This window comes from Carlito syrichta, unplaced genomic scaffold (assembly GCF_000164805.1).
Source record: "Carlito syrichta isolate Samal-C Ts95f unplaced genomic scaffold, Tarsius_syrichta-2.0.1 Scaffold302080, whole genome shotgun sequence".
Classification (NCBI taxonomy): domain Eukaryota; kingdom Metazoa; phylum Chordata; class Mammalia; order Primates; family Tarsiidae; genus Carlito; species Carlito syrichta.
Window position 1 is genome coordinate 46,577 of NW_007246176.1, and position 14,180 is coordinate 60,756.

A 14,180-nucleotide genomic window follows, 5' to 3' on the forward strand; every position below is an offset into this window, starting at 1 on the left:
TTATTTTATACTTTTAAATTAGCTTTAAAAATATCTTAAAATAGAGTAACTGGTTCTTATCATTTTATAGATGTAGATTCTAAGGGACACAGTTAGTTCCAAAATGAACTAGGAATGGTTGATAAGGCATAAAATGTTATCTTGTTAGGTTATTTTTTATTCCTTATCAAATTACCTAGATCTAGTGTGAACATATGACTTAATATTAATTTATCTATATAAAATAAAATATAATATAAATATAGCATACCATATGATTTTTTTATTATACTAGCACAATGTGAACTTTTCTTTAAAAAAATCAAGACAAAGATTGACATTTTATCCACAACTTTCCACTTTTAAATTTATTGGAAAAGAAGAAAATCTGAAAATTTATATCAGGGCATAAAAATTCAGGGATAAACAAAATCCCAAAGAAGTCATATTATATAATTGTTTTGCACTTATTAAGAGTTTTCAGAAAACAAACATAAGAACTAAATATACTCCATATATGTGAAAATAATTAAGTCCCACTGAACTGATACATTAAGTTGATAAAAATAACATTTCCAGTATTAGTTGTATTTTAATGAAAGAAGAGTAGAAGAAGCTGTCAGATTTGAGAATGCTTATAAGGGAATAGAAAAAGAAATTATTATTTTGTAAGGGGAGTCATTATTGGGGAAAGAATTTATGTAAACATCATAACACTTTAGAAATAAGTGAAAACACATGTGCTATTTTATATAAGGTGGTGTAACAGAAAAATTAAATTCCAATCAAGACTTTAAAAAATTTTTCCTTAATAATTAATGTTCCTTATATACCTCATTACTATTCTACCTTTTAGATAACGTCAGAGCTCTTTGTAGCAAGTCCTTAAATGCTTGCTTCACCTGCTGGTTCCTTAGCGTATAAATGAATGGGTTCAAAAGTGGGGCAACTGAGGTATTGAGCACTGAAACTCCTTTCATTAAGGATATCCTCTGTTTGGCTGAGGGTTTAATGTACATAAAGATGCAGCTGCCGTATGAAAGGGAGATGACAATCATATGAGAAGAACAGGTAGAAAAAGCCTTTTTTCTCTGGTTGGCAGAAGGGATTTTTTAAATTGTTAGGGCAATAGATGTGTATGATAAGATCACTAATACCAAAGTGACCAGGAGAGTCACCAAAGCTAAGACAAAACTTATCATTTCCAACAGATGTGTATCTGTGCAGGAGATCTGCAGTAGAGGAGCAGTGTCACAGTAAAAATGATCAATGACATTGGAGTCACAGAAATCCAGACTTAGGCCTAAGATGAGTCCTGGAAAAATGATGAGGAAACCAGCAATCCAAGAGCTAAGGACCAGATGGATGCAGACTTTGGTGCTCATGATAGTTGTATAATGCAGAGGTTTACAGATGGCAACATAGCGATCATAGGACATGACAGCCAGGAGGTAAAATTCAGATGCACCCAGAAGGAAGGCAAAAAATAACTGAGTTGCACAACAATTGTAGGAAAAGGTTTTGTCACCAGTTGCCATGCTGACAAGCAATTTGGGGATGCAGACGGTTGTATAAGAAATTTCTAAAAAGGAAAAATTTCGAAGGAAGAAATACATAGGAGTCTTGAGATGAGAATCCAGCAGAGTGAGGGTGATGATAATCAGATTGCCAGAGATGCTTAGCAAGTAGGTGAGAAGCAGGAAGATAAACAGCACAATCATTGCTTTTGGGTTCTCTGTCAAGCCTGCTAAGAGAAACACTGTCACTGTTGTATGGTTTTTCATTTCCACTCCTCGATCTCCTTCTGCTCTGGTAAAAATGTTGAGAAAAAGATTATGTAAAAGTACTAACAGTAAACTGTGAAGGCAACAATGTCAAAGTACTGTCATTGCTATTGATTGTTTAGACTAATGGGATAAAAAAATAATTTATGTCTGACAAATTCTAGAAAATCTATTACTTTGCACACAATGAGAAAAATAAACATTTTGTACAAATGTGTAGAAATAAAAAAGATTGCCTTATAAATCATTTTGTATTCTAGTTTAGTTACATTTATTATGATAAGGTAAAAAATTGAACATGCATGCAAAATAGATTTATTGTCTCAATATTTAAGGGCTAAAATATCATGTTGCTTATATTTAGCCTATCAATATGAATGTTAATTGCCTCAAGAAGTTGATTTTGAATGCAAGAGAGAACCAAGATGATATATAAATGTTCATGACAATGGAAAACAGAAATACAGTTTTAGGCTTAAGATGAATACTAGGATAAATTTAATATACTCATGACTATAGCTCTTCCATTGTTTGACCTTTTGTCCCATCTACTCTAATAAACACTCTTTGTCTCTATTCTTACTGATTTTTACACCTATACATCAGTGTTTTGTCCCTTCTTCTATCTCTTCATTTCTTCTGCCACTTTTTCCTTTTACCATCTCTTATTCCAATACAAAATCCTTCTGATTTCACAGTAAACTTGACTTAACCAGAATTAACAAATTCAGTGTTTCTGCTGGTCATAGATTGGAAAATGGGAAGAGAATAAAATGAAATGAAAGATAAAATGAGCAAGGGATCAGAGAGAGGAAGGAAAGAGAAATAGGAAGGAGAAGAAAAAAGAGGAAAGAGGTAAGACAGTAAGGGAGAATATAAAGGGAAACTTTACCATTAATATTGGACTTTTCTTCAGATAAAACAGTGATTTTTAATTAGCTCTTTCCTTCTTAGCTGATATATGGTGTGAATTACAGAAGAACTGAAATTTGCCGATACCTAAGAGAAAACAGGATAAATTTTTACTCTGATGATTAGTCACTGAGCAAACATTCAGGCACTTGAAAGTAACGCCAACTACCCTAAACTAATACGATCAGTCAAAAGCCAAGCAACCCCACATGGTGTTGAATGTGTGGTTGAGAAGTTTTGAACCCCATTAATCAAATGCCTTGAAATCCTCTAGGTATAAGCAGTTTCATCACTTGAGGGAAAATTTATTCTTTGATTACTTCATTATCAGTTACCATCTTTGATGACTTCATTATCAATAGAAAACATTATTCAACAATGTTTATGGATCAATAGAGGATGCATTGACATACACTGAGGAATCAAAGAAGTATAAGACAACATCCTTGACTACTGCAGTTTACCAATATATTTTAGAAGAAAAGATGCATGCATGAGTATCACAATATATAATGTGGCATAAACTTAAAGGTAAATGGGGCTCATTTTTAATATGTGGTGTAGGAGAAAAGATTTTTATGACACTTGGAGAAGCTGAGAAAGATTTATATGAGAAGATGGAATAAAAAGATGGATCCTCAGCTAGGCATTGGAGACATATTAGGAAGTGGAATAAGGCATTTTAGGTAGGATAAACAGTGTGAACAAAGGTACACAAGGATTAAAATTTAAATATTAATTTAAAATTTATTAGGAAGGATATGAAAGCAAATAAATAAATAAATAGTTTCCTCCAAAGACCATTTAAAGCACTGAAGACTTATACTACAAAATGATAAGATAAAAGGATATTCTATTAATACTTTTAAATCACCATATATGTATTAGTTTACTAATTTACCAATTTTTTCCTTAAATATGTACTTATTGTGTGCTTGAGATGTTCCAAGCAAACTTTTATACCTGAAGTATAAAGCTGCTATCAAGATGTATGAATATAAATGTGAAATATAGAATGTGAAAAATTATGGAACAGATTCAGAGCACTTGGGGAGGACTTTCAGTAAAATATGATCAGAGCATTCCCTGTAACAAAGTCCTAATCTCCAGAGGATAAGATTTTATTAGAGGCTCATTCCACTCTAAGGAAGGACATTTTTCACACTCTATTTTCCTCTACTCTTGACTCACCTATAGGTGGAGAAAAGCTATACCACTGGAAAAATACTTGTGAAGATTATAGCCTTAAGTAATTGGCCTACCAAAGATTGAGATTTAATCACAAATGTACAGTATGCTTTCCCTATCCCACACCTTGCCAAAACACAGCAGGACTTTGGAATAACAAGTGAACTACAGCTAGAAAAGTAGCACAATGCAGACTTCTTCTGAGGAGGTATACCTAGAGAAACCTAGAATCAACAGGGAGCAACAGAATAGGACACTAGCAAAATTTGAAGTCATTGAAACTTGTAGCTACAGAAAACATTAAGCACAACTCAACTCATAGCCAGATAACCATACAACTTGACGTTAAAGATATGTTTACTTCAGTTCCTATTACTGAATATAACATGCACAGTTTTCAACAAACAAATTGCAAGGCAAGCTCAAAGGCAAGAAAAAAACACAATGCATACCAAGAGGGGGGAAAAATGCCTGAAGAGGAAAGGCAAACATCAAAACCAGAATCAGAAATGGACAGATAGTACTACATCAAACTAAAAAAGAAAGCTGCAAATTGAAGAGGAAATCCACGGAATGGAAGAAAATCTTTGCAAACTATCCACCTGACAAGGGCTCAATAACCAGAAAATATGAAAAACTCAAACAACTCAATAAGAAAAAAGCAAAAGAATTGGATTTTAAAATGGTCGGAAGATCTGAATTTCTCAAAAGAAGACATAAAAATGGCCAACAGGCATATGAAAAAAATGCCCAATATCACTAATCATAGGATAAATATAAATCAAAATTATAATGAGATATCCATTGCAATCCATTTAAAATAGCTTTTATCTAAAAGACAGGAAATAGCAAATGCTGGCAGGGATTTGGAGAAAGGGGAATCCTTATACATTATTAGCGGTAATGTAAATTGGTACACACTATGGAGAACAGTATGGAGATTTTTCACAAAACTAAAAATAGAGCCACCATATGATCCAGGAATCCCATAGTGGGTATTCAACAAAAAAAGAAAATTAGTGTATCAAAAAGATATATGCTCCTCCACATTTGTTGCAGTACTATTCACAATAGCCAAGGTATGGAATCACATTAAGTGTTCATGAGTGAATTAACAGATAAAGAAAATGTCACTTATATGCACAATGAAATATTATTCAGCTATAAAAAAGGAATAAAATCTTGCCATTTGCAAAATGAATGTGAAGGAACTAGAGGAAATTATGTCAAGTAAAATAAGTAAAGCACAGAAATATATTGCACATTTTCACTCATATGTGAAAGCTAAAATAAAAAAATAATTGAACTCAAGGAAATAAAGAATAGAATGTTGGTTACCACAGACTGAGAAAGGACATGGGAAGGGGAGACAAAGGGGATTGTTAGTGAGTACAAAAGTACTGTTACACAGAAAGAATAAGATCTAGTATTCAATAGCACAAAAGGGTGACTACAGGTAACAATAATTTATTGTATTTTTTTTTTAAAGAACTGAGAGAGTGGAATCAGAATGTTTTCAACACAAAGAAATGATAAATGTTTGACTTGATGGATACTCCAGTTTCTCTGATTTGATTAGTATGTACTGTATGCCTGCATTGAAACATCACATGTACCCATAAGTATGCATAACTATTATGCATCCATAATAATTTTTTAAAAATATAAAAAAGAATATACAGAGATAATGAGTTCTTACAAATTTTATATTGATCAGATGAAAATTCCAATAAGTAATTTAAAAATAAAAGTAAAAAAAACTCTTGTAAAATGGAACAATTTTTTTAATCTAAAAAAATAGAGTATTCCATGGCATTCAGCATCTAAAAAACAAAATCCAGCATCTGTGAACAGAGAAAGCAAATGACAATAGAAACATTCAAAATAACTCAAAAAATTTAAATTTAGAATTAATTAAGATTAAGGAAAAAAGAAATTTCATCCTAGTGAACAGATAAGACAAGAAAAAAAAAGACTAAAAAAGACTAAGAAGAATACTGATTAAAAAGAAGGCCATAAAACGGTCTTTTTTCTCAGATGACACAACTGTTTTTGTAGGAAAAAACCCAAAAGAATCAACAAACTTCTTGAACTAATAAGTGATTACAGCAAGTTTGTAAAATACAAGTTCAACATACGAAAGCTAATTGCTTTTCTTTATACTAGCAATGAACAAGTGGAATTCACAAAGTCATTTACATTAACTACTCCCTAAATAAAATCCTTAGATATAAATCTAACAAAATAAGCACAAGAACTAAGTTAGGAAATCTACAAAACCCTCTTGGAAGAAATCAAAGAACTAAAGAAATGGAGAGACCTTTTATGTTCATAAGATTTAATATTGTCAAGATATCAGTGGTTCCCAATTTGACCTATAGATTTGATGTATTCCCCCCCAAAATTCCAACAAGTTATTTGGTAGATATTGACAAACTAAGTTTAAAGTTTATATAGAGTTAAAAAAAGAAAAGAATACCCAGTAAAATATTGGAAGAGAAGAACAAAGTTGGAGAATTGACACTATCCCACTTCAAGACTTACCATAAAGTTATAGTAATTAGTACAGTATGGTACTAATGAAGGAATAGACAAACAGGTCAATGAACTAGAATAGAGAGTTCAGAAATAATGTCATATAAATATATTCAATTGATCCTTGACAAAGGAGCAAAGACAATATAATGAGGAAATGATGGTCTTTTTCAACATATTATACTGTACTGCAGACTTTTGGTGCTGCTATAATGAAATACAACAAACTGGTAGCTTATAGACAACAGATATTTATTTTTCACAGCTCTAGAAGCGAGGAAGTCCATGATCAAGGTTTTGGTAGATTAGGTGTCTAGTGAGGGCTCACTTCCTCATTGACAGCCATTTTTCTGATGCAACTTTGCATAATGGAAAAGGCAAATGAGCTCTCAGGTTTATTTTATAATGACACTAATCTTGTTGATAAATGCTGTCTTTACTCATGACTTAATCACCTCCCAAAAGGCCTTACATCTTAATACTTTCACCTTGGGGCTTGCCATTTCACCACGTGAATTTGGGGAAACACAAACATTCAGACTACAGCATGATGGAGAAACTAGATCCACATCCACAAAGTAAAACTGGGTCCACATGTACTTCACACTTTTTACAATTAAATTAACCTTAGATATAAATATATAATGCAAAATGACAAAACACTTTGAAAATAACACAGGAAAAAAATCTTCGAGTATGGCAATGATTTTTTAGATATGACACAAAAGGCACATCATGAAAGAAAGAACTGATAAGCTAGATTTCATTAAAATTAAATATTTATTATCTGTGAAAGACACTGTAAAGATAAGAGAAAGATAAGCTCAGATTGGGGAAAACATTTACAACAGACATATCTCTTAAAAGACTTTTTCCAAAATGTACAAAGAACACTTAAAATCCCATAATAAGAAAATGAATAACATGATTAAGCATTGTCTAAAAACCTTAACAGATACTTTACCAAAGAAGATATATATATGCTAAATAAGCATACTAAAACATACTCAAAATCACATGTAATAAAGGAAATGTAAATTAAAACAACAATTTAGTGCTGCTATACATGTGTTAGAATGACTAAATTTCAAAATACCGACAATATTGAATGCTGGCAAGAATATGAAGCAACAGGTACTCCCATTCATTGCAAGTTGGAATGCAAAATGCGAGACCTACTTTGGAAAACATTACGGTGGTTTCTTACAAAACTAAACATTCTATTACCATATGATTCAGCAACAATTATAGTCCTTGGTATTTCCTCAATAATCCTAAAAATTTATGTTCACAGCAAACCTACACATATTTCCTGAAATTTTTTTCATGGTTACCCAAAGTTGGAAACAACCAAGACGTCCATCAGTAGAAGGATGGATAAAGAAACTGTGGTACATCGAGACAATAGAGTAGTGTTCAGCCCTAAAAAGAAATGAGTTATCAAACCATGAAAAAATATAGAGAAAAAAAAAATGCATATGCAGGAAAGAAACCAATCTAAAAGGGATATCTAATATATAATTTCAGCTATTTGACATTCTGGAAAAAAAAAACTATGGAGAAAATAAGAAGAGCAGTGGTTACCAGGGATTAGGGGAAGGGAAAAATAAATAGGTGGAAGAGGATTTTAGGGCAGTGAAACTATTCTGGACAATGTTATAATGGTGGATACATGCCATTACACATTTGCTCAGTCCCATAGAATGTACAACACCAAGGTGAACCCTAACATAAACTATGGACTTTGGGCAATAGGTTCATCAGTTGTAACTTGGATTGGGGATATTGATAATGGGGCAGGTGATGCATAAGTGAAGGCAGGTCATATATGGAATAGCTCTGTGCCTCCCAATTTTGCTGTGAACATAAAATGACTCTAAAAAATAAAGACTTTAAAAATAAAACACATTCCCCCAATATCCTGCATGATGAAATGTATTTATATTTTGTTACATTGTTGCAAATTCCAGAAGACTAGATAGGAAGATCATAAGAACCTTTGGGAGTGAGTGGGAACAGGTCACTAAACACAAAGTAATGGACCATAATGAAATCCAACTTTGCAACATATCATTGGAAATTAAAAGACAATGAACAAATGCCTTCAAAATTCTGAAGAAATATATTTAGAATTCTATATACCAACTACCAGTCAAATATTAGGCAGAATAAATCTACTTTCTTACACTCAAAGTCCAAAATAACTTTTCTATAATGTACATATATGAAGGTATACTCTACCAATATGAGGATGCAAATTATTGCAGAAGATGTAGATACATGGAACAATTAGGGGAGGATTTATCATGATAGTAGAGAAACTTCATTTTCAGATTCCTTTAATTATCTGACCCCATCCACAAGTCAAATTAATATATTGACATATATACTTAATGTTGTAATATTTGCAAATGTCACATATTTTAATAGCAGTGACTTAAAAGTATTGTGTCCACTTTGATTTTGCCACCTTTTTCTGAGTTCAGGAATTTTTGGGGACCCAACTAAGGAAAAGTTGAATTTGAGGTACATATAGTTTGAGACAGTTGTTGTTGTTTTTACTTTCCATTATTTATTTTATTTTAGACATTTTTATTCAAATTATTCTTTCACATAATGTAAATACAAAATATTTTGTATGGTTTATTATGAAAACAGCATTGCCTTTTGTACTTTCCGAAGAGCAAGGCACTTTAAATTTTGGGTGATCCTTTTGGTATATATTTCCTGTTTTCAACTAATGTACTGGTATTACTAATTCCTGTTTTTTGTTTTTTTTTTAGATACACACCTGGTTTCTTGCCTTTGCACTACAGAGGGTGAGGACATGGTTTTCATTAACTCACTTCTCACTCCATGACACACATCAGCTTTCTTACATGCTCTATCAAGACTTAAACAGATATATGCATGTATATATAATATATTATATAAATATATTCATTTATTTATATGACTTGTGGTCATGTTCATTTATAGGTCCATCTAGCCATTCCAATGAAAAAATTTCTTTTAAGAAAAAAGATTACCTAGAATTGTGATACAAAGGTTTTTTAAAAATATATGTTATGTGCACCCCATTTTCTTAATCTCATTGAAGCTGCCTCTGTTTTATCTGAAGATGTTGACTCCATAGGTATTTTCAAGAGTTGCATGTTTAGTTTTTAAATTCTTTTCATAGATAAAGTGTGGTATTCTCAGCACAAATAATAAGTTAGTTTTTCTTTTAAATGCCTGTGGGGCATCAGTGACAACGGTAGAATATGTAGCTCCAGGTATCCATCTCTCCATAGAAACACACAAAAATTAAACAAAAGTATCAGAACCAACTCTGTTGCAGGTCTGGAAAATAGTCAAAGGTTTACTGCAACCATTAAAATACTGAATCAAGAAAAGGCAACTTAAAGACCATAGAAGAAGTTTTATAGCTTTTTTGTTTGCCTTTGTCCAACTCCCTCCCTCCTGCCCCCAATCTGCTCTGCAGTGGTCTTGAAGAGCATGTCTTCAGTCGATGTTTCCAGTGTAGGACTTTGGTTCCCACTTCCATAGGAAGCAAAGTAGATCTTATTCTAAAAAATAAAAAAAAAAAAGTGTTTTTATATTTTAATTTTTTGGGAACTACATGAAGAACTGAGGCAAAGGCCTAAAACAGCCTTTCTCCTTGGCTTATAGATGACTGTCTTCTCACTATGTCTTTACATAATCTTCCCCTTGTACATGTCTGTGTTCAGATTCCACATCTTACAAGGATATTGGATCAGGGCCCACCCTAGTGACTCCATTTTATCTAAATTACCTGTGCAAAGACTCTGTTTCCAAATATGATTACATTTTAAGGTACTAGGGGTCAGAACTTTAACATAAAACTATTTTCAGGGCAGTGGGGGAGGTGACACAATTAAGCCCATAACACTAATGAGCAACTCACTGAGATACCTGAAGCAAAAGATCACAGTTGAGGCAAAACAACCAACCAACCAACAAACCAAAAAAAAAACCAGACATGACAAAACCTGTGATGAAATGTAGGGAAGAGAAATTATTTGTGAAATTATGGTGTTAAAATGCTCCCAGGCATGCTGGGTATTTGGAAAGCCACGTACAAGCTTTCTGTTTCTTTATCTGAGTGCCGCTCATGTGCGTATCTTCAGTTGTGAAAGGTGACCAAACTGTATAATTTGAATAATTGCATTTTTTGTTTGTGTTTTATACTTCATTAAAATGTTTTAAAATGCCTACTGTATTAATCTCAATAATTTTAAAATGTATTGGCTGTAACTGCTAGTATTGGTTTAAGTACTTGTAAATGTAAAAGGTAAATGTATTTGAAATCTAATTTTTATGTCGAATTAACAAGATTTTCCTACAAATTGGAAGCGGACACTTTAACAGCAGGTGCAGACTCTCAAGTGCCTGCTTTGAAAAACTCAATATTGGCCTTGTTTCCCTTCATTCTAATCTTTTATGATATCCCACAAAATGATCATGTGATCCCACTTACTATTTTCTTTGCCAAAGATGATGTATCTTGGCTTTCTAGATGCTAAACCTGATTATGTCTCAATCTGCCACTCAAAAGCACAGCCTTCAGAGTCTTAATCCAAATTCAAAATTTTAGTAATAATTCCATACTACAGATTGGTGAGTTTAATTTTTCTTTTTTGGAATGTATATTTGTCACAGACATGTAAACTGACTTAGGTTTTCTCGAAACCGCTGTATACATTTTAACTTAAAGCCACCTCATAAAGTACTTTTTATCTGGTTTTTAAACTTGAGTTTATAGATTATAGATAGAGTTTTCTCCACTCAATAAAATAATTTTAATATATTTTTAATATCCTAGTCTAATGGTCTCCAGGGTAATGCTTACTTCCTTTTTAAAGTTATTAATTCAGTTAATCCTCTTGAGACCGTGGCACAGTGTACAAAAAAAGATTATAGTTCTTGCACTCTTAAAGAGTACAAAATAAGTGACTGTGTTTCTCATATAGACTAGAAACATTTCAGAGGAAACAACAAGCCTGAAATTTTCTCTTTTGTCTTATCCTTTCTAGAGTACACATATAATATTGCCAAGAAAAGTATGCTCTAATTTTAACATGGCATAAGCTGGAGAATGTTACCTATTTTTAATTAAAATCATGAGAAGAAATTAGACTGGATAAAATTCTTGTCATGATAAAATCTGTGAACTCACACATCCTGAGTACATGTTGCTGATGCGAATATATTTTGGGATAAGAATGCAAGATGGAAAAATGGGCTACGGTAACTTAAAAAATATGACAAATATGTAGCATTCAGAAATTGCTTCTGTTCTGAAACTAACATCAAAAGATCATTGGGAATGAAGTTGCTACTAAATAAATTAAGGTTTGGAAAAATATTGTCTTTATCTTAATTATATTAACTCTGTTGCATGAGCTAAAAGAATTTGATTCCTTTTAAAGTTATTGGAAAGTGTGGCATGAAGTTATAATTATTATTTTACAAAGCAAGCATTAAGATGACCATTTGAAATTTATACTGAAAGAATGAATTGCAGTATAAGAAATTTTGAATCTTTCACTTTGTAGAAATCTAGTTTTGAACAGATATTCTTCACTGTATGCGATAGAATCTTAGAAATGCATTTTATTGAATGAATGAATTTTTTTATTCCTACAATTTTAATTGCATAGGACTCTAATCTGAGGGTAGTTGTGAATACTGTGAAATGTGACACAGGAAAAGTGGATTTCTCCTGGACTAGAGAAATTTTCTTTCATATATATAAAATGGTCATATTGAATTAAACAGAAACTGAACATTTCATGTAACCTCCAATTTTCTATCCCAAAAGAATCTTTTATGTTACCTGTAACTTGCCAAAACAGCCACATATGCCCCTGGGACTGTAGCAGTAGTTAGTAACATATGACTCCGTTACTATCATCAAGCTAGCATTTTATTATGGGATTAAGAAGCAAACTAATTCTGTTGAGTAGTTTTTAATAGGCTTATTTTTTTTTTAACATTTTGTCATTTAAATTTATGCTAGATAGTATTCATATTAATTCCTTTCTGACTTTAATAGTCTGGTACCTTATGTAATTCATCTTTTGTCAATTGAGGTTATCCTATGTTTTTGTTTTTAAAGTAGGATTTATTAAGAGGACAGAAAAGCTCCCATAGTGGGAGGGAATCCCAGTGGTTGCCCAGAGGTTACCCTATGTTTTTTAATCTTTAATATGACCTATGGCCTTTAATTTAAAAAATTTTTCTAATAAGTGTGGATTACATGTAAATAACCAAGAGATAGACATTGTTAGAAAAATGATCAATGGAAGAGAATGAGAAAATAGAGAAAAAAGCAAAAAAGAAATAAAGAGAATTTGGGACAAAATCTTAGTTATCTTGTAATCACTTATAACCACTGTAAATGTTAGTACATTTGTTTAACACTGGAGCTGGAATATACAAAATGTAATAGAAGTTTCCAATATAATTTAGCATTTGGCACAATATTCGTCTTAGGGAAAGAACTGTTATTTTAAATTTTTTGGTGATAGACTTTTCATGTGATGAACATTAAGACCTAGGTGTGGTCTGGAAAAAGATAGAAAAACAAGAAAAAAAGTGAAAAAGTTAATGTAATTTTGAATTCTTATGTGTTGAACTAGAAAGTAAAAGGAGGGGAGTATCTGAATAAGACACAGAATAAAAGAGACTACCCTGTCAACAGGGAGAAACATGCTCAGCAGCAGCATGGATGAAAACTACCAGGGATGTCCAGCTAACATTTTATTTTGAAATAATTTCTTTTGTAAGATCCTTCTTGGTCACTGCAAATATTCTGTAAACACAACGTACAAACAATACAAGCACATGCCTGAGGATATGCTTTATATTGGCTTGGATATATACCAGAGAAAAGAGAACAGCTAGGGTTAATGGGTTAAAAATAAATTCAAGTCTTCAGGAAAAGTAGGAAAGCAGAACCAACAAGGTTATGAGTTTTCAGAAGTTTGGTGATGATATTGAATTCCCATTGTATATGGACTAGAGGTATTTAAGTCAACTTTATGTTAATTTTAAAAGACAGAATCCTCAGCTGAAATTGGACAAAGAATAGCAAAGCCTATGATAAAGACTAACACAGAGGAAAATTTTATTGAGGTCATCAGATGGTATAAAGCAATTGAAAGTAGCTTGGGTGCTGTGACTCATACCTATAATCCCAACACTTTGGGAAGCCAAGGCAGGAGAAATGCTTGAGCCCAGGAGTCTGAGACCAACCTATGCAAAATAGCAAGAGGTCGTCATCTCTACAAAAAAATAAAAAAAGTAGCATGGCATGGTGGCAAGTACCTATAGTCTCAGCTACTTGGAGACTGAGGCGGAAGGACTGTCTAGAGGTTGAGGCTACGGTTAACCATGATTGTGCCACTGCACTCCAGCCTGGACATCGGAATGAAAGTCCAGCTCAAAATATTAAACAAATACTTTGGAAAACAATTCAAATGCAGAAGATAAAAGTTAAGATATTATAGCTCTTGTGTTTATTTGCTTTTACACTTGGAGGACCTTATCAATGCAATATGTTTTCCTCTTGGATTGCTTGAATTGATGACCTCTGAGAAAAGAAAAGAAAAGAAAAAAACAAGCAAGCAAACTCAGAGTTGCATTTAGTTAGCAAAACTTTGAGTAAAAATTGCAAGAGCAAATTTTTGTAGGCTGCTGTTAAAGGAGGTTGGGTATGGGCAGCAGTGTGTTCATGGAGGATCTTTGAAACACATG

The 14,180-nt window shown here is 32.4% G+C and overlaps 1 protein-coding gene across 1 annotated transcript; it reads right to left on the minus strand.

Moving 5' to 3' along the window:
• Positions 1 to 824: 824 nt before the first annotated feature.
• On the minus strand, positions 825 to 1,763 carry LOC103258347 (olfactory receptor 6C76-like). Its single transcript, XM_008056016.1, is given in 1 exon segment — positions 825 to 1,763. A coding segment is annotated over 1 exon segment (939 nt).
• Positions 1,764 to 14,180: the final 12,417 nt, after the last annotated feature.